Raw genomic sequence first — 21,467 nt, 5'->3', positions numbered from 1 at the left:
GTACATGGGCAAGCCATTAGCATAGGCGGGTGTAATTAGTTTCATATTTTCTTTTTCCCCTTGGCACTACAGCCCCAGTGGGCCTAGGCCTACCTCCATGAACTTCTCTGTTCACTTCGGTTTTTCTAGATCTTACACATTCGGTAGGACTCCTTGGGCGGGTGAAATTAGTTTCATATACACACGTAAAATATAACCGAATACTTTTGTGTTCAGCTGGCGTTAGAAGACACAGAGAGATAAAGGAATGAGGGGAGACAGGGATGTTAGCTCAACAGCGATAGGAAACAGAAAACAGAGCACTGAGATGGTATGGCCATGCTAAATGAACGGAGGAGGACAGACTATCGGAAAATGTGTTGTATTCGTCACTACAAGAGGAAGAATAGGAAGGGGAAAGGGGGAGACGCACAAATAACCGTAAAACATTTATAGAATGTCCCAAAAATATATACACGCTTTGATAGTAGTTATCTACGTACACAAGCATAAAATTGAGTCCAAATATACTGTACGGTGTGTAATGTGATATTCTTTCAAATGATGGTGCTAGTCACATGACAGCAAGAGCCGCCTTATCGGGTGGCAACATAGTCAAAGAAAATAGGGGAGGAAGGTTGTGAATACATTTCTGGCTGCTTCTTTCGTTAAGTCCAATATGGAAGAACTGCTAGAACTGACTAATGTGGAAGCTGAAGACCATAGATCCTAGGATCCATAGATCCCACATTTTCTAGATAATCGGCTCACAGATGGCGGTGAGGTTGTCAGCCTTATGTGACGGCCCCCCGCACTTTACCAAAGGAACATTCCTGGTGCTCATTTCTTTGGAGCTTGAGTCGAACCAAGGGCCATAATGCGGCTGGAAGGATTAGGTCAACTGAAAAACCCAGCGACCTCATCATAACACCAAAAAGGGAAACAGAACATCCTAACGCGTTAAAACTCATGTCCTGAAAGAACGGAAATTCGTTAAATTCAGGGTCTAAAGATGGAAGTATGTCATATATGTCATATCACACACTAATTCTAATCATTTACTGCTTTGGCGGCAAATATTGATGTCCTCAAAGTACCGAATGGCCGTTTTATGAATTACTATAAATCGTACATGACTGCACAGAGAACGAACAGCGGTTTGTGACAGACAGCTCTTGCATTATCCTTTTTTCATGATCTAGCGACTACAGAGTATACAAAAGCCCTTGAGAATTAGACGGGATGTCTCATCATTTGTTACTTTAAGCAATCGTGCTTAATTAAGCATACGAAATAGCTTTATCTTTACAAAGAAGACATGAGAAGGAAAGAACAGCAACTTCAGGCAGAAAGAAGAACGAATGGAGGAGGGGGAGGGGAAAGAAGGAAAGAAAGGAGAAAGTTAAATTTACAAAGAATTCAATTACTGTGTCCGCAGCGTTACTGTCGCCACGCAACGCAGCTGGTAAAACCGTCCGATCTTACGCAACAGACGACACCAGTAAACTGTTATGACGTTCCTGGTTCGAGTTTCAAACAAGCGGCATAAGAGGCACTTGTAAGGGAGGCAGCGCATGATGCGCGCACAGATGTGTAAAGGGGTCACATGTGTTTGGGCAGGTAATACACATAGACAAGTGAATAAGTATATTCTCCTGCGCGTAACACAAAATTTCAATAACTCGAATCTTTTCCCTCGAGTACAGCCTAGGCAAAATAAAATACGATGAAATTACTCACCGCACACACAATATTTACTTTACTTTTGTTATGGGCGTCAATATCCGGTCACAGCAGCCGTGCGGTCTGAGGAATGAACTATCTCCGCTCGCTTGGACCCTGGGATCGTGTGTTGGATTCCCTCTCAAGTAATGGATTTCTGCCTGTGTTGTTTATTCTGTGTTTGTGTTGTCCTGTGTTTAGGTAGCTGCCTTGCGACGGGCTGATCACTCGTCCAAGGAGTCCTACCGTCTGTCAAAAATGATTACGGAACTGAATAAGAGGTCTGGGCCTTGAATGGGCTGGAAAAGCCAATGAAAAAATGACGGCGGTAACTGTGACTATACGAGTATAGCGTCGTATGACTGAATGGCAGTTATGAATTGGAATATGGAAGGGAGAGATCGTGGGCTGCTTTAAAGGACTATCCTGAAGTTTGCTTGAAAGGACCGAGGAAATGCACCGAAAGCAGAATGGTCAATGACTCGGCTGGGATTCGAACCGTGCAGCTTTCGACTATAAGTCAGAAGTACTATCGCATGAAAACTAGCTTGGTAGTTGAGAAAGTGAATCAAGCGAATACAGTTATTACATGTGACGCAGGAGAAATACCACTGCATAATTTATGAACTCCGAGGATCTCGGAGTTCCCAGCGTGGAGGCGAGTTGCAGTACCTCCACCATAGCCCTGCGAGTCTCAGAAGGCGACGAAAGGAAAATCTGGCGCCTGGGGGTATAATTGGGCCATCCAATTTCTGAGGGACGTAAATAGGGACTCTGGCCTTCAGTTTGGAGATTGGACGCAATGCTGATGGCTCCGTTCTGTAAAAAAGAAAATATTGCGAAATCCAAAGAAATGAAAACCTGCAACGAGGCGGAATCTTGTAAGGAAGGCTGTGGCTCAAGAAAGGCTGCTTTGCCACTGATGATGAGCAGAGACTGGGAGGATAGCGTTGTCATTATAACCGATTACTCCTCCTTGGTGACATATTTATCCATTTTTGTGTATACAAATATATTTACGTGGTAATTATTGCATTGTATATGGTTTAAGCATTATGTATATGAATCTGATGTAATAAAACGCATCATATTATCCGGGAGACCAGTCGCTATGTTGAGAGATGTGCAGTACGGAGGGACATCTTGTGAAATTTTGAAGTTCCAGAATTTTCTTTGTTAAAGATCATATTGCGTCATATAGAATGTTCTAGAAGGAATGCATGATGCAATTATTAAAAGTAGTACGATTGGCTCGAGCTTGTAACTCGGGACAGCACCGGGAACAAACAGCCAATCGGGACTGTTGTTAATTGCATACTGCATCATGCTAGCGGTCGCGGGATACTGCACGTCTCTCTGTAGCGTGAGAGAAGCTTACTGAACGCTAAACGTGTGAGACGTAGGTGCATGTGTCTAGTCTGAAAACAAAATAAGCAAAGAAAGGTACAGTGGTGAAAGCCTCAATAGTGTACATTAATAACATGAGTCAGTGTTCAGGTATATCTCGTGAAGCAAAAATTAATAAGTTTTACTAAGTGTGTGGTGACTTGCTGTGCATATAATTTTGTTCGGATCACCTGCCTGAACAAGGCCCGTGCAAGACACTGAGACGGATCTATTGCTGTCCGGTGAAAGAGATGGAGCCCAATCTGCACTACACTTACGCCCAGTGCACACATGCAATTTTCAGTTGAACGATAGTTGGCCGATAGTTGGGCACGTCGCCGAGAACCATTGCGTTTAATGGTAGTGCGCACGTATCACGATAGTTGTTACAACAGTCGGTGAGCAGTTGGGCTCTACCTCAAGTGCCCGCCGACTCAACTGTTGTTGAGAAGATGGGCGTACATGAGCTGTTATGGGAGTGCGCACACGTACAACTGGAAATCGTGCATGATTTGACCTTCAGTCAAAAATTTGCGTCTTTTCCTGCCTGTCTTCGCGCTCATTCTAGCTCCTCTAGCTGCAACTTGTGGGATCAAATTTCTGTTAAATGTTTTAATTATATATAGTACAATCATTTATGTTTACTCGAAAAGTTTTCTGTAATATATTACAAATACAGTATTTTTAGCATGATGAATTTTTATTTCCTTGACAATTCTTATTGAAGTGTAACGAGTCTAATGACTTACATAAAAAGCGATCATACCCGTAATGTTATATAAGAGACAAATACTATTTTTTTGTGCTTCCAAAACCGAAATTAACGGCCGTGTTGATTCGTTGCGCTGACCACGCGACACCCTCTATCGCTAAAGTTGGCACCAACTTCGACGACAAACGGCGGTCGCTCGGTCGGTATAGTTCGCTTGCGGACTAAAACCACGGAGTTTGTTTTGGGGGTTTCCAATAATAATTATAGAAATATTAAATTCCATTTCATTCATGACAATTTTATTAATTAATAAGAAAAAATATGAGTACTATGTTAACATTATCTTATGTCCGTTATTAATAACTAATGAATCGGATTTATTTCAAAGGGCGTAAGCCTTTTAATGTGTAAGAATAGCTCAAGCCGCCCTTAAAGAAACCGGTTCATATGTCTGTGCTTTCGTTTCGCTGTTTTCTGCGTGATATTGAGGGAGTACGATCATATATTGCACTCACTGTACATTGCTATAGTCAATCTCCATCTTGTATTCTTGTACAAGATATGAGGTTTCAGAAGAAGCAACAATTCATCAAAACTATCAACACTCATTCTGCAATAATCGAAAAATTTTGGTTGGTATTGTCTCAGTTCATGGTACAATGTGTAAAGTTTTCCTTTTAACAGACTTTCGCTATAAATAGGGTGAACCTAATATCCCTGCTTTCTCTTTTCCTGAATCGTAGCAACAGTGCACGTACGTACACTGACCGACTGATCATTGGAGTAGTTTTGGACAACTCGAAATTGTAAATCGTTGTGCCTCCACGATTGTGCGCAATTTTTGGCCAACAATCGTTCAACTGACAATTACATGTGTGCGCTAGGCCTTAGCGGTAACTACAGAGCGACCCTGCCGCAGCAAGAGGGGACGAACGCGAGGTGAGAGAACGGTTACACCATGGATCACAGGGAGCTGCATGAATTTGACACGGGTCTGCTACCAGAAGTTTAGTGTCTGTTACCTATCCCACGGATCCCGAATTATTATATCACTGCCAAAGACTGAATGCCCGCTAAACAAACAGCAATGCCCAGGGATGCCAGTCTTGACTGTCCGATCACTCTCACGCACGCAACTGTTGACTGCACGCTCAAGGAAAACGCGCATGTAACAACAACATAGCTGTTATCCTTGAAAGAATATTGCGCCGTGGGGTTAGTGGCTTCAGCTACAAAGCACCGGATGATGGCGGAAAAGCGCAATATAAAACGGCACGTGAGGCGGTGTGTTGCTCGCAATGTATCGGCAGTGTTCCAGTGTGTGTGAGAGCACGTCACAAGCTGCTGCAGCACAATCCAGACTGCTTAAAGCACTCGGGTTCGAAACAAACGTGAGTACTCCTGTCATCTTGCCTGCTGTGTGCAACGTATCTGTGATTTGAAAGACTCGATACATCCAACATCGATGCACAGAAACATGAAATCTGAGTGTCACACGGCGGTGACTGTGGACGACACCGTGTTGTTTGGTAAGTATCGACATTGTAGAGAAACCTGATGCCTCAGACTTCAGATGGAAGCAGTAGGCTCCTCCAAAATGTTGGTACCCATGGACCAAATAATACGGCGTCATGTCCCACAAGCGCTACAAGTTCTGAACAAGGAAACAGTGAATCAAGTTTGCTGTATTAGTGAATTCTAGCTTTAATAAGGGGCGATACTAGTGTCGTGCTGTAATAAAACACAGGTGGGCAATTACGAACACTGGAAACAGCAATATATTTTTAGACTGATTTAAAAATGTTAACGAGTGTATACACTGGAGTCACGAGTAGTCTTAGGTTTTCCTTCGTCCGGGATGATGTATCTCTGTGGGTGGTTCAAATATGTTATGTAAAATGTGCAAGGTAAAACGTTTGACAAACGTAATCGTAATTTGAGACCACCCCTTGAAAGACACGTTGCAATAAATTAGGCCGTCAGTAGGGTACAGGACAATGGTAAATAATTTTATTTTGTAGCGGGTTTCTTGAAGAACCGTTCTATATGATTATGTTCTTTGTTCTGCCGCACTTTTCAACGCATTTCCCAGGATTCTTAAGGCCTCATCTGGACGTCACCACTGTGCATCACTTCTTGTACCCACTGGCACAAAGTTCGCTACTAAAACAGATGCTCATTACGTAATTTGCACTTTCGTGGACTCATACGCCTCTAAGACACGTAAGAATACTGCACAGGTTAACATGGGAACCGAATATCTTCAAATTGTCATGGTTTCTTTCGGTAACCATAGATAAGAGATTGTCGAAAGATTTATTTGGTAAGGAGAGGTGACATTTTAAAATTCACTAAAATACAATTACGGGTTTTACATTGATTCAGGATGTGATTACTCTCTTATAAATCTTTGTCCCTTTATAATCAAAATACCTATCCACCGACGTACCTAATTTCCTGATAAGGGAACCCATAATTTCATCTCAGCTAATTTCAAAGTCCGCCTGAGACAGTCCCATCCAACTTACATCAGCCACTGTATAGTTTCCTAGCATCGATCTTAACCATTTAAAGACCAGTGGTTACTGTATGTACTACCCGCTTTAACACACTAAAACTCTGCATTCTGCCCACGGGGTGTATCTGTGTGTTCCGTATGGGTCTCACAGTAAACAGCGGCTGTTTCCCTAAACAGCAGTAACCTGTTGGGCTCTGTGGCGGAGCCGTAATGCGTTTTCTGTAATTTTGAAAGGGTTAATGCAAGATCCGAGAGAGCTCTGTCGGTATAGTAGCTTACTACGGGCTAGGCGTGCGAGGAAATGTGATTTAGTCCTAGGCAAGACTAAGATGTTCTTATTTTCTCCACAGCGTACAGAGCGGTTCTGTGGGCCGCCCAGTCTGCTCTTTGATGGGTGCAAGGAGCTCTTCCAGAAGTGAAGGCGACCAGGCCGTGAAGCTAATCACTGCGCTACACTTAACGTCGAGGTTAAGAATGAGTGCAATTATACCTCCACTGCAACAGATATCTTCATGTCCTGATGCTTAATTAAGCGCAAGGGCGACTTAACTTGGCCACATTAACGTTTTCGTAACGTTGCTAAGGCCTTCCGAGAGTGTGCATTCCTGTTCACGTTACGTGTCACGTGATACTCGTGTCCGTGGTGATAAAGAGCTTGGTGGTGATTCTTAAAGACTACAAAGAATAGATCCGAAATGCTGGACATATTCAAACGTGTTCTCACATTCTTCAGAAGGCAAAGGATTCAGACGGACAGTTTTGTGTTCAGGCTCCATCACTCGGCAACGGTTGCTTTACTCTTAATATTCTGTTTGATTGTGGGGCTCAACCAGTACGTGAGGAGCCCAATAAATTGCAGCACTGAAACGATTCCTCGGGCTGTGTTGGACGCACATTGCTGGTCTCAATCCACATTCACAGTGCCGGAAGAATTTCAGAAGAAAACCGGCTCAGGGTTCACTTATCCTGGCGTGGCGACTCCGGAAGGCAAAGGCAGTAGAAGGACCAAATTCTACTACCCCTGGGTATTTCTGAGTCTGTTTTTTCAGGTAAGTAACCGAACTGGCGGGTTGTTTTGGTTACGGTGATGAAATTTCAGGTATCATATCAACAAGACACGTGGTGATAATTAATTTATTGATTTTCCCATATTTCCATAACTTACTTACTTATGGAGCTGAGCCTTTCTTGAGGAGAAGCCAATTCTGCAGCTACTCAAGAATTTTCCGGCATTTTATGGAACCCGAAGGTTCGTTACCTTGTTCACAAGAGCCCTACTCTGGTCCCTATCCTAAGCCAGATCTATCCAATCCATCCCATCCCATCTCTCTAAGATCCACTCTAATATTGTCCAACCATCTACGCCTTGTTCTTCCTAGTGGTCTCTTTCCTTCTGGCTTTCCCACCAATATCCTATATGCATTCCTCTTCTCCCCCATTCATGCCACATGCCCTGCCCACCTCATCCTCCTTGACTTGATCATTCTAATTATACTTGGAGAAAAGTACAAGTTACGAAGCTTCTCATTATGCATGGAATCGAGGGGCATTCGTGAAATGCGACATGAAATTTGTGCCATTACAGGAAAAGCAACTTACTTTCGCTTAAAATAGCGCCACTGAATATAAAATCATGACATTTTGTTGGTAACAGATCATCAGAACATGAACTTGTTATTATTTACACCGTGTGACACAGGAACGCGGCGTTTAGAGAAACTGCTTGCTCTCGCCGTTTAGGTAGGCCACCTGTCCAGCAGTCTCTACTTCGTGCCTCCACAGAAGACCGTGACTGCGCATGTGTATATGTACTTATCCGTTATCAGATTACTGTTGCGCATACGGAAATAGACTGAGGGAATAGGAATTGGATGGAGGTGGCTCACCATCGTGTTTAGTGCGGGATTTTCATATTTGAAACAGCAGAGTCAGTTTATTCGTCGCAAAGTTTCGCTAGGTGGCTCTGATGTACGCTTGAGGCAATTAAACAGCTGAATATCGAGGGAGTGGCGATAGCTCAATCGGTACAGCAACCAGGCTACAGGCCGCGCGACCCACAGGGTCCAGACCAGGTCTCAGCACCACGGGTACCAGGTGTTCTTCCCCAGAGGGGTTCAGAGGCAAGGGATAGGGCCGCTCATCTTCAGCTAGCGTTGAGGTTAAGAATGTGTGGAGCTATACGTACATCCACTATCCACAGCACACAGACAGAATGCCACTGTCCGCGCGATACATTTCTTTTAGTGGGTGGTGGAGTCCAACTGGGTCCACTCGGCAGCCACTGATTGGCCTATTGTAGCCTGTCGCGGGTGATTATGATGTGGAGAATTTGGTGAAGTGAAAATTGGCAGGGGAACCGAAGTACTCGGAGAAAACCTGCCCCAGCGCCACTTTGTCCACCACAAATCCCACTTGACCAGACCCGGGATCGAACCCGGGCCGCCGCGGTGGGAAGCCAGCGACTAACCGTTTGAGCTATGGCGTGGCTCCACACGATACAGAGTACAGGTGCACTTAGCAGTTACGACGGTCACGTAGAGATAGGCAGACAATCCGCCTGTCTTACTGCTAGCCAATACGAAAGATACGGTTATCTGTCTACCAGAGGAGCAGTTCATGCACTGTTGTTATTCATGCTTTATGGTCGTTGCAGGCTATCCTGTTCTACATCCCAGGATGGCTGTGGAAGAATTGGGAAGGCGGGAAGCTACAAGCACTCAGGATGGATCTGAACATCGGGTTCGTCTCTAAAGAAGAGAAGGCGCAGAAGAAGGAGATGTTGGTGGATTACCTGCACGAGAATATGAACAACCACACTTGGTGGGCCTGCCGCTACTTGTTCTGCGAAGTGCTCGCTTTCATTAATATTATCGGTGCGTTCACAATTCCCACCCCATCTAGAATGAATGTCTGGGCAACCAACACAATTGTCGACGTTTCGGAAGTTAACCATAGCCATGATTTCATTTATTTAGAACGAAGGTTTCGGAGACTGGACTCTGACTCCGTCTTCAAGTTGGGAGACAGAGTCTACTTTCCGAAACTTTGTTTCTAAACAAAAAAAGGGCGATGGATAACGCCCAAAAAGTAAATAATTGTATTAATATACCATGGTCATGAAATTTCACATCGTAACAATCAATATGAAAAGAAAATATTGAATACCGGATGCAGGTTTCAGCAAGCCCTTCTGAGGGCCGCGCCATAGCTCAAGCGGTTAGTCGCTGGCTTCCCACCGCGGCGGCCCGGGTTCGATCAGGGGTCTGGTCAAGTGGGATTTGTGGTGGACAAAGTGGCGGTGGGGCAGGTTTTCTCCGAGTACTTCGGTTTCCCCTGCCAATCTTCATTCCACCAATTGCTCCACAGTCACCCTCACCTATCATCTGGGGCTGGTACAGTAGGCCAGAAGTGGCCGCAGTACAAGGGACTTAGTCCCAACGGTCCCAACGGTCCCACCCCACTAGCAATAAGAAAAGAAGCTCTTCTGAGTGAGAACTTTTCATGAAATTGACGGCACGAATTCTATTCGTGGAGGAATGAGTGTTATCTGCAGCGAGTGAGTGTAGACTCTGTAGTCGCACTGCGGTAACCTCACGCAGTGTCATTATGAACTTGTGTAAAGAGATATGAATGTGTAGCTACATATGTGTGTTTGTATGTCTGGAAGTGTACATGTATGCACATATTTACGGTGTTGTGAGCCACCTCTCCCCCACATGAGCACGCAAGCACATATATTGCATCCTAATATATTAAGGGCCGGTTACGGTAGCCGAGCGGTCTAAGGCGTCTACTGTCTTCGCCCGCTTGGAAATCGGGATCGTGGGTTCGAATCCTACTCAGGGCATGGGTGTTTAGTTTGTGTGTGTGCTTTTTTCTGTGTTTGTGTACAGGTAGAGGCCTTGCGACAAGCTGATCACCCGCCAAAGGAGTCCTACCGACTGTGTAAAATATAGAAAAACCGAAATGAACGGAGAAGTTCATGGAGGTAGGCCTAGGCCCACGGGGGCTGTAGTGCCAAGGAAAAAAATATTAAGGTTCCATTGATTTCGTAATTATTTCTTTATTGACTCAGAGGATGTAGGCTATCTGTTGTTTCCACATTTCTTTTTTTGCCTCAAGCCGGAAGAGGAAATCACGTTTAGTTTCCGCTGTAAAATCCTTAGAATGTGGTCGGCCAGCAAAATACTGATAGACCACAAGACTACGTAATGTTTACTCAAGAAACGTATTAGGAAATTTTGTACGGGATTCTTGTATCCTGTGATACGACTGTCTTATAGCAATGACTGAGTGCATTTTAAAGAATCTCAGTAGAATTCGAAGAGAGATCATCCAGTCACAACTGGCATTATGAAAACAACAGCGATATTCACTTTAATTTAAAGATAGTCAGCCTGGAAGGGCTTAACCATTCCACCCCCCAGAGGGTGAGGTCACCTAGATACTAAAAACTGAGACGTCAAGTAGGCTACAGGTCCTCATCTACCCTTGTAAGGAGGAACTTGTCTGCTGAGCCTAGCTCCGCAGACAGCGCCACAGTCTCGCTTGCAAAGGACAGCGTATGATTGGTCTAAATTCCGATTGCAATTATCCATTTTCTTCTTCTTCATAAGTGTTTTTTGTTATTATAATAATAATAATAATAATAATAATAATAATAATAATAATAATAATGTGTCGACTTGTAAGGACTTGAGATTGATTTACTTGGCAGGGAAGGGTGGTTACCAGGGGGAGCCAATACTATCCTGCTCCCTTTATCCCCGTTCCATAACGTTACTTCTCTTGCCTCCCATTTCTTTCTCTTTCTGTCTGTCTTTGTGCCATCATCTCACTGTTTTATTCACTGTCTGTCTTCCTCCTGCACTCGTTACTTAGCTGTGCCTCTATTTCCATTTGTCTCTATTTATTTCTTACTTTTTATTTATCTTTCTCTCTGTCTTTATTTTCTCATATCTTACTCTTTATTTCTACTTCTGTTTTAATTTTCTTCTTTCTTACTCTTTATTTTTATTTCTCTGTCTTTATTTTCTTCTTTCTTACTCTTTATTTTTATTTCTCTGTCTTTATTTTCTTCTTTCTTAGTTAGTTATTGGAGAGGGTGGGTTTCCCCATGCACTTAGACCAGTATTGGTCCATTGTGCTTCCCTCTATGATATTCTACCAGTCTCTATACCCTACCGATACTGGTGCTTACCATCAGTCCCGAACAAGCCAGCGAGTTCGGCCTCTACTGGCTTAGCCGTATCTATAATGCTTCCCCCATCTATCAGAGACGTTAGAGACTACTGTTGGGCGGGAAATGTCCTTGAATTTTGCTCAGTGACCTCCTTAGGAGATATGAGGTTCTTTTACGTGCCGTAAAGCTACGACACGGGACCCACGGCTTAAAGTCCCTCCCGGAGGACTTTTTCCCTGAATTTTTCCGCCCTTAAAAATTCCACGACCTCCGCCGGGCTTGAACCCGCGTACTACGAGTCATGAGGTGGGAACATTAGTTCTTTCTTACTCTTTATTTTTATTTCTCTGTCTTTATTTTCTTCTATATTACTCTTTCATTTATCTTTCTCTTTGTCTTTATTTCCTTCTTTCTTACTAGTTACCTCTCTTTGTTTTCGAGCGTGCCACTCGTTTCTTCTCCAGCTGTTTGTGCTATCACAGTTCGGCATGTTTATGCGCGGTGTCTGACAGAACCTCAGCAACTGGTAGACGAACTGCAGTTTTGTTCTTCTTACAGGCCAGATATTCTTCATGGATCATTTCCTCGGTGGCGAATTTTGGTCCTACGGTTCCAGAGTCCTGAGCTTCATGGCAAGCGATGACGAGGGCAGAGAGGACCCCATGACGTACGTCTTTCCGAAAACGGTGAAGTGCACTTTCCACAATATCGGCGCTTCTGGGACTCTGGTTCGCTATGATTCCCTGTGCGTGCTGCCACTGAACGCCTTGAACGGGAAGATTTACACGTTCCTGTGGTTCTGGTTGATCGTGCTCCTGATCTTCACTTCGGTGTGGTTCATATTCACGATTAGCATAATAACAAGTTCTAAATTCAGAATTTACGTTTTGCGTAAACGTTTCGGGCACATTGATCACGGTGTTCTTGCGCAGATCGACCGCCGTTGTGGGATCGGTGACTGGTTCCTCTTCTGCATGTTGGGTGAAAATCTGGACTCCAGGATTTTCCGTGACGTTATGGAACACTTGGTCGACATAATAGGGAAACGTAACGGTAGCATGATGCAACTAACGGAACATTTATAAAGCGTGGCTCTTGTTCTCGTTATTATTTAACTGCAAGTGGGTTCTCACCCGGTGGCAGTGGCACTAAAATAAGACAAGGGACAAATAACACACACAAACATTAGCAGAAAAGTGAAGCACACTATACAATAAACTAACAGCAATGAAGGCGCAATGTCGTGTTCTCATTTCTCCTTCATCTCGCTTTACTACACTTACGTAATCCTCCCACCCTTAACAAACATTTTGCTCCTGCCCTGGAACAGTGCAATAAAGACAACCAACCGTATATGCTTTCTGTTGCATACTTCCGAGCCTTTGCACGTTTCCTTCATAAACAGTATAAAGGCGCGAGGTGCGCAGTCTTGTGGCACTAATACGTACTGTCTCGGGTCCAGTGCTCGTTAGTGTAAGACTTTCCCCGGACAGTATACTTAAGCGTCATCATATTGTAGCATGTAGAGGATATTGGTGGGAAAGCCAGAAGGAAAGAGACCACTGGGAAGACCAAAGCGTAGGTGGTTGGATAATATTATAAATGGGTCTTAGAGATATAGGATGGGATGGTATGGATTGGATTGATCTGGCTCAGGATAGGAACCTGTGGAGTGCTCTTGAGAACACGGTAATGAACCTTCGGGTTCCATAAAATGCAGGCAAATTCTCGAGTAGCTGCACATTTGGCTTCTCCTCAAGAAGGGCTCAGCTCCATAAGTAAGTAAGTAAGTAAGTAAGTAAGCAAGCAAGCAAGCATGTAGAACTGTTGCTAGGCAACGACCGCGAGAAAAAGCAATGAAACAAGAGCCGTTTGCTGAGTAACGGCTTCGCAAACAAACATGTTCCCATGGAGACGACTGAACTACAAAAATGAGGAGCGGTGTTTTCTACGCGATCCGTGTCTAAATGTTATAACCAGTACAGTTAGTTGAGTGGAGTGAGTGAAGAGAGTTGGTTGGTGAGTGACCGAGTCAGTCACTGAAGAGAACAGTAGGTTGGTGTGAGATGGTCGCCAGCCTGGGACAGTGAGTCACTTGTGGGATATTCTTCAGCAGAGGACACTGTTAGGACAGGGTTAGATTGCGAGCCGTCAGACAGAACTAGCATACAGCCTTCCTACCCATATTGTTCCTAGCTCCATCTTGATTTCTTACATGCACATGAGTATTTATAGAGAAGCTGACGGTCTCGTAGCTCGTAAAGAAGCTCCTCGTAATTTACAAAACCCGTGTTCGGATGAACCCGCTAATTGATCCTATCCTGAGCCAGCTAAATCCAGTCCACATCCCCCTTAATATCCATCCTGGCTGTTTCCACTGATGCTGAAGATGGGAAGCAAACAGTGGATGTCTATGCAATGACTAACGATTACCTTAAGTACAGTGTGATTCTAAATTCCAAGACCTATAATTTTCAAACCGGAAATAACAAAATAAAACTGCTTACTGAATATGAGAGTGTAACTCAGAGAGTTTTGTATACTCGCTCCATTGATGTCTGGGAGAAATATGACGTCATACCTCAAAATGGCGACTGTTCAAGAGGAGCAATGCGTGTGCTTTAGTCTTACGAAACGAAGTCCGTTATTCAGTTGCAACGTCGTTACAGAACTCAATATGGAAAAGCTCCAGCTTCAGATAATGCTATAAGACGCTGGTTAAAGCAATCTCAAGAGACCGGTATTGTTATGCACCGAAAAGAAGCGGGAAGGCCGAGCACTTCGCAGGAAGTTGTTGATCGAATCCAGGAAGAATTTTCTCTAAGCCCACAAAAATCAATTAGACGAGCTGCTTTTGCAGTTAAGTACACCAGAAATATGTGTTTTTTTGGGGGGGGGGAGGTTCATAACCGCCTATAGCCAATAAAACTTTTTGAATTACACTTTCATGTTGATAAGCAGTTTTATTATATTCTTTCCGGTTTGAAATCTGTATGCCACGGAAACACCGACAATAATTTAGAATCAGCCTGTATAACAAACTCCAGAAACTGATGTGCCTTCACATGTAACATTTCTAACTACGCTGTCAGGAAGTCAGATTCGAAGAGTTGAATGATATGATGTTAGCGGATAATATATTGAAAAAGACGTGGGGGATTGCGGTCGTGCCTGGAGGGACTGAGGAAAATCAAGAAATCCTCAGCGGGATAGCCGATTACTTGATGTATATATAAATATTACGATAAAAGATCGAAATCTGATTCAGCAGGAACTTAAGAGGCGATTGAACTCGGGTAATGCTTGCTACCAGTCAGTCCAGAACCTTTTGTCTTCTCGTCTGCTGTATAAATACGTAAAAATTAGAATATACAAAACTATAATTTTGCTTGTGGTTCTGCATGGGTGTGAAACTTGGTCTCTGACATTAAGGGAGGAACATAGACTGAGGGTGTTTGAGAACAGGGTGTTGAGAGTATTTGGACCGAAGAGAGATGAAGTGACAGGAGGTTGGAGAAACCTGCATAATGAGGAGCTTCATAACTTTTACTCTTCTCCAATTATAATTAGAATGATGAAGTCAAGGAGGATAAGTTGGGCAGGTCATGTAGCACGAATGGGGAGACGAGGAATGCGTATAGGATATTGGTGGGAAAGCCAGAAGGAAAGAGACCACAGGGAAGACCAAGGCGTAGGTGCGTGGACAATATTAAAGTGGATCTTGGAGAGATAGGACGGGATGGTATAGATTGGATTGATCTGGCTTAGGATAGGGACCAGTGGAGGGCTCTTGTGAACACGGTAATGAACCTTCGGGTTCCATAAAATGCTGGGAAATTCTTGAGTAGCTGCAGAATTGGCGGCTCCTTCAGAAGGGCTCGGCTCCATGAGTAAGTAAGTTTCTAGTGAGTCCGGGTAATTTTAAAAATAAATTAATTCCAATTGAATCCAGTGCAATATCAAGCAGGCCAAGCGATCAATAATTTGTCGTGGTTCAATTACAGGGCCATCATTTCTTACCAGTAATATTACGTGCAATGAATATTGTCTTCAATCTATAATTAAATGAACTATCCTCACTCTCATTCAACACTGAATTTTTTAGACACCGTGTAGGTTACGTTTTACGATTCAAATTGACGTAGTTCGAGCAGAGAATCATGAAGGAGTTATTCGTCTGAAAAGTTTTATGTCCGCCAAGATAAATACAACTGACATGGAGCTGCACATTGAAGCTGCGTACATTATAGTAACGACCCCAAGTCCGCTTGTATACATTCCTCATCAAACACTATTCTAAGTTTGCAAGTACATACGCAAGGTCAGACTGAGCTTTATCCTCACTGTCCCAAGAAGCAGATCTAGGCGAAGATGATAGGATCATACTGTGGCGTACAGACCCGTTGCTGAGCAGTGACTCTGTAAATACCGGCCTTTGCTAGGTAACTCCCACAATAGAAGAACCGTGCTTCCTATGTGGTCCGCTCCGTGAGTTTTACTATACAACGCGGCCGTAAACACGCCTCTACAACAATAGAAGGACTGTGTCTTCTGTGTGGTCCGTGCCGAGGAGTTAATTGAAGACAATTGGCGCTGCAGTTTAGTTAAGAGTTAAGTTATGGATTACTAACCAGTGGACAGCGGCGTGACCACGGTAGCTGAAGAATCTCACTTGTTAAGAGTCGTTACCAGGAAACGTCTAGTGAAAATTTTGCAGAGGAATTGCCGTTGTTCAGAGCTGTTACTATGTGACGACTAGTGAGAGCAGACTGAGAAGACAGGGTGGAGTGGTTTGTGAAGTGTGGAAACCAGGGATAGTCATATAGTTGTCTGTCGTTACGAGCTGTACGTGGTCAATAAATCTATTCACCAATCAAAACCTCGCCTATAGTTGCTCTAAATCGTGACACTTCTAAAATGATCTTACAGAAACTGTGCTAGGACGTGGTCTTGATTCTTGTGGCTTGTGATAAGGTTCAGTGACGGGCTCTTCTGAACAAGGCAACGAACATTAGGGTTTCATACAAGGCTCATAATTTCTTGAGTACCTGGGCGAATATTATTTGTCAAGAAGGAGTTTGTTATGCGGAGTCAGTTCTAATTAAGCACTACGCCATGAAGGCATATGGGGGGAGTGGTTGTATAGACCCACATTTTCTTGACCTCTGCATTAGTTGGAGGTGAGGGGTCAGGTTCACGCCCCAGCCGCTTTATCCCCATAGAAAGAGCTCTCAGTTCCAATTGAATATGAGGTTGAGTGGGTTCCAGAACCGGTCTGAACGACGTGGAAAAGAGAAAATTCTTGACCTTACAGGGACTCGAACTCCGACCCCTTTTGTCCAGTCTGACGCATCCCGACCCTCTAGTAAAGACACATACTGTGCAAAATCTTTAAGATATATAAGGTTTCGCACAGTCACCATATTTATAAGCCTCACTGAAGGGAACTGTCATATACAATTTGATGGCCAGTCTGTACGGGGCCCGAAATAGTTAGTAATGGGAGCGAGACATAACGGCAGAGGTCTACTCCAGTTATTACGGTATTCCCGTCTTGGCTCTGTTCCTAGTCTCACTTCTCTCTCTCCGTCAGAATGAAGACAACGATTTAACGAGCAAGTTATCTGCGCCACCATCAGCTGCTCGTAAGTGCATCATGTTAACATGTGTCACGCCTAGTTAGGGGTGTCCCTAAAACTTGAACTGCCACTTAGAACATTCAATTGTCAATTGCAAGCATTGTGACCTTTTGGTTGAGGCACTGTACTTCAAACTGGAAGTTCGCGGTTTGATTTATTGTTAGTGGGGTGGGACCAAGTCCCTTGTACTGCGGCCACTTCTGGCCTATTGTACGTACCAGCCCCAGATGATAGGTGAGGGTGATTGTGGAGCAGTTGGTGGAATGAAGATTGGCAGGGGAAACCGAAGTACTCTGAGAAAACCTGCCTCAGCGCCACTTTGTCCACCACAAATCCTATTTGACCAGACCCCGGATTGAACGCGGGCCTCCGCTGTGGGAAGCCAGCGACTAACCGCTTCAGCTGTGGCGCGGCCTAAGTTCGCGGGTTACATTCCCAGTGAGGTTATTAAATTTTTCAATTAACCCAATCCTTCCAGCCGCAATGTGGCCCTAGGGTCGATTAAGCCTCTAACAGAAATGAGTACCAGGAATCTTCTGACGGTAAAGGGCGGCCGGCGCGTAAGGCTAAGAACCTCGCTTGTAATTCTGTACTTCAGCATCCTGTTGCACATCTTAAATTAAACGTCTCTGTATTTATTTCGTCAGTAACGCAACAATCATTAAAATATTCACCATTCAACAGCAACACGACATGTTACGGCCACAGACGCATCGAAACACCCGAGGATGTCCGTATGGCCGGAACATGTGTTGCTGTTGAATGGTGAATATTTTAATGATTGCTGCATTATTGACGGAATAAATACATAGATGTTTAATTTAAGAACCTCGCCATCATCTGTGAGCCGATTGTCTAGGAAACGTGGGAGCCTCGACGTCTCACAACCCTACGGGCCTCCACAGCCTGTTACAGGGATAGCTTTACTTCGCCCCCTCCTCCCCCACAGACTGGAAATAGGACATCATTTTATTGTGTTTGTCTGTGTGTTACTGTGTGTTTTTATTCGGCCAAGGGGGCCATATGGAAGGAAGGGTTTTAAATTTCTAGGTATCATACATTGGGGTCCAGGTTCTCACAGCCTTGACTGCGGAGAATATTCTCCTCTGAGATATAGCGCCGTGTAGTCTGGTAGGATTTCATCCACATTTTTTTAAGCAGCCAGAACTCTGCTTCTCAAAGTCGGCGAACTGCCTAATGAGGAACTTCGGAATTTGTACTTATCAGCAAATTAATACGATCAAATCAAAAGAGATGCTAGTGGTGGGTCATGTAGCACGTATATGAGAAATCAAAAGTGCGCCTACAATTTTTGTTTGAAAGTCAGAGCAGAAAAGGGGCCAAGTTCGAAGACTAGGCGCAGATGAGAGTAAAATATTGAAATAAAGCAATACGAATGGAGGGCGCAGACGCGGATTGATCTGGCTCAGGATAGCGCCTAGTGACTGGCTCTTGTGAACACGGTAATGAAGCTTTGAGGTTCATAAAAAGGCGGGAAATTCTTGTTTATCAACGATTTGCCTCTCAAAAAGGCCTGCCCTTCGTGGACTTAACTAGTTAGTGCGAACGTTGTCACGTGATTAACCATACACGGATTTATATTGGTAATAGCATTTATTGGATTCTTAAACAACTGGTGACTACAATTTACAGTTCACTACAGTACGCATTATGTTTTCTCAGTCTGCTGTGTCTTCACCGGTCGTTGCCTGGTTACCGTCTTCTAACAAGCGCTATTCCTCACGCCCTTACTGTTCAAGAACTGAACACACTAACCACCGATTCATCACTATCTCTTAATGGCAGATGATCCTCATTATATACTCCCAACACGGACCGCAAGGAAAGCATTTCTTCCATTATTGCGTGCGTGTTGTTTGCTGCGATCACATGACTGCTACTAAACAACTGCTTAGGAAACTGGATGTTTACAGAGCCGTTCCCCAGCAACGGTTCTCTGCTGGCTTTACAATTCTGGCTTTCAGCAGACATGCTACAATATTATGGAACTCTCATGTTCATGTGCTTTTAGTAAGGGTATAAGATTGCCGTTTCGAAAAATATATTGTCTGACATGTTCAAGGTTTCGGCACTGGATTCAAAATGTCCCCAGTTCACGCCATAATAGCCGACCCCCTTCTGGGGTTGGCAGTCCTCCCCTAAATCTATATTTAATGTACGAAGATTCGGAGAAGCTTACCAGACTCTGGGCTTCCTAAGCGCAGACGAAACCACAAATCATTAGGACCGATGAGATGTTAAATTTGGACACAACGGCGATTTGTGTGTCACTGAAATAAACTTTGCCAGACCTTACCTACATCACAAGAAAACGTTTTCTCTGTGACGGCAAGGAAATTTATAGTTTCATAAATTCACAGCCGCAAAGCAAAACCGACGTTTTTTCTTTCGGAATGACATGATAAAGTTTTCTTTTTGGTGACAGTAACCACGCGATTATAGAAGTCGATCATATCAACAAAATTAGTGATGGTGGCAATGCTTTGTTAAAAGTAAGTCATTTTAAAATGAGATTTCAATGCAACACGTGCCGACAGAAGTCTGTTTCACTGTTTCATTTACTGAGGCTGTCAACAGCTGAGACTATAGGAGCGTCGAATGACAAGGTGGTCAGCGAAGTGTGTGGGAGGAATTGGTCGTGGCCTAATTTAGTGTATTATCTGGTGCTCGCTTGAAGAGGCTGAAGCAGAGCTACCCTCTTCACTCTGATTTCTTGCTTGTCTCTTCCTTCGACCCTGAAGATGGAGGCGACACATTTCTCCGAAACGTCAGTTGACTTTAAACGGACTACATGGTTTTATATGCCAGAAAACAGAAATATTACGTCATTGGCTTTCTATAATGTTTGTAAGTGTCGTTACGAAATTTCGGGTTGCTGTAGCAGCGAATTTTCGACCGTTAACAAGCTGAATGAATATGAATTATGTGGTAGGTCATGAACGGGATAGTAGGATTTTGTTTCTGTGTATCGTGTGTATTCCGTGACTACTACATATAATACTGTATGTTAACATGTTAAATTTAATACGGTTTAAGATTGAATATTTGCTCGTGTTATTAGTGGGAGACGGTATTAAACACTTTCCTGAACCCATCTTTAGGTAACATACAGCACTGGGAAAGAATATGGGAGAAAGCAGGTGAAGGCAATTGTGCCAAAGGTTTTGAAACAAACGATCCGCCTTCCCGCTGAATTCTCAAAGCATGTTACACTGGCAGGTAATAAAACAGGTAAAATTGTCTTTGTGCCTAAATAATTAAGCACCACGCCATGGAGACGCATGGGGGAGTGCAGGTTTGGTTCCATGTTTCTTGACCTCGGCGCTAGATGGAAGTGACTGGTCAGTTTCACGCCCCTGCCGCTGTAACCCCAGGGAAAGAGACCCCGGTTCTCATTGGATAGGAGGCTGGGTGGGCCCCAGAGCTGTGGAGAAGAGAAAAATCTTGCACTGCCGGGAATTAAAGCCAGGCCTTCTAGCTCGTAGCCCGTCGCACACTAGTATGTAATAATAATAATAATAATAATAATAATAATAATAATAATAATGACAATAACAACAATACTAATTCCATTAATAAAAAGAAAAGAAAAATATACAGTTTAAAGTAAACCCTCGCTCCTTTGGTGGGAAACCCGAACACGGAGGGTAAGAACATGGCGAATGCTTTCCTTCTGCAACTTTCACCGGAATCGTTACACGTCTAGTCGCGAGTTATGCTCAAGTTATGTACGAGATGCTCGCAAGAAAGCAAGTGCATCTTCATGTAAAGTGTCTGGTATTTTTGACCGATTTTAACCAAAACTGGAACGTGTCGACACACTTCAATAAGAGTCGTCAATACCAAATTTCGTAAAAATCTATTTAGTGCTTCTCGAGATGATACATGAGGATACACAGACGGACACTCAGCATTTCTTTGCGTGCCCGGCCAAGAAGGAACACGGGGAAGACAGGCGTTATTGTGCATGCATTGTCCTGGGTATCGTGCCGCGAGTGGCTGGAGGGTTGCGGGTGCCGGTCCGGCAAGGGGATCACAATATGGAGTTCAGACTGCCTTGCTCAGCCAGTACCGTTCTGTATGTGGGCGGAGCGCACTAAATCCCGTGTTTAGGATTACGTTAGCAGCCAGTAGCATGTGAAGGCCAACCCCCCTCCTCGCACAACACACGTCATGAAAATTATCTGTGTGAATCTTTAAGTAAACAAACAATTCCATGTGTTTTCCGTCATCGAGCCCGGATAGCTCAGTCGGTAGAGCATTAGGCTTTTAACCTAAGGGTCCAGGGTTCGAGTCCCTGTTCGGGCG

At 43.9% G+C, this 21,467-nt stretch overlaps 1 protein-coding gene and 1 non-coding gene across 3 annotated transcripts; both read left to right on the top strand.

The window, feature by feature from the left end:
• Positions 1–4,754: 4,754 nt before the first annotated feature.
• Positions 4,755–12,852, top strand: LOC111873983 (innexin shaking-B). 2 transcript variants are annotated; one of them, XM_023869106.2, is made up of 4 exons: positions 4,755–5,190; positions 6,668–7,366; positions 8,971–9,190; positions 12,058–12,852. In XM_023869106.2, exons 2-4 carry the CDS (start codon positions 7,013–7,015, stop codon positions 12,582–12,584), a joined length of 1,101 nt encoding a protein of 366 aa, XP_023724874.1. In that variant the 5' UTR covers positions 4,755–5,190; positions 6,668–7,012; the 3' UTR covers positions 12,585–12,852. The 2 variants fall into 2 exon arrangements, with proteins under 2 accessions (XP_023724874.1, XP_033611183.1); XM_033755292.1 differs by lacking the exon at positions 4,755–5,190 and adding an exon at positions 5,229–5,328.
• Positions 12,853–21,394: 8,542 nt separating this feature from the next.
• Trnak-uuu lies at positions 21,395–21,467 on the top strand. The gene has a single exon. It is a non-coding gene; the product is annotated as a tRNA-Lys (tRNA).

This window comes from Cryptotermes secundus, unplaced genomic scaffold (assembly GCF_002891405.2).
Source record: "Cryptotermes secundus unplaced genomic scaffold, Csec_1.0 scaffold870, whole genome shotgun sequence".
NCBI classification, from domain to species: Eukaryota; Metazoa; Arthropoda; class Insecta; order Blattodea; family Kalotermitidae; genus Cryptotermes; species Cryptotermes secundus.
The sequence above is the reverse complement of the archived record's forward strand: the minus strand, read 5'-3'. Positions and strand labels throughout refer to the sequence as shown.

What these genes read in the sequence shown, in the direction of transcription:
- LOC111873983 (XM_023869106.2), top strand. Translation starts at nt 7,013, where the DNA reads ATGCTGGACATATTCAAACGTGTTCTCACATTCTTCAGAAGGCAAAGG. An exon ending in TTCTGAGTCTGTTTTTTCAG is followed by an intron (nt 7,367 to 8,970) that starts GTAAGTAACCGA and finishes TGGTCGTTGCAG; the next exon opens with GCTATCCTGTTCTACATCCC. An exon ending in CGCTTTCATTAATATTATCG is followed by an intron (nt 9,191 to 12,057) that starts GTGCGTTCACAA and finishes TTCTTCTTACAG; the next exon opens with GCCAGATATTCTTCATGGAT.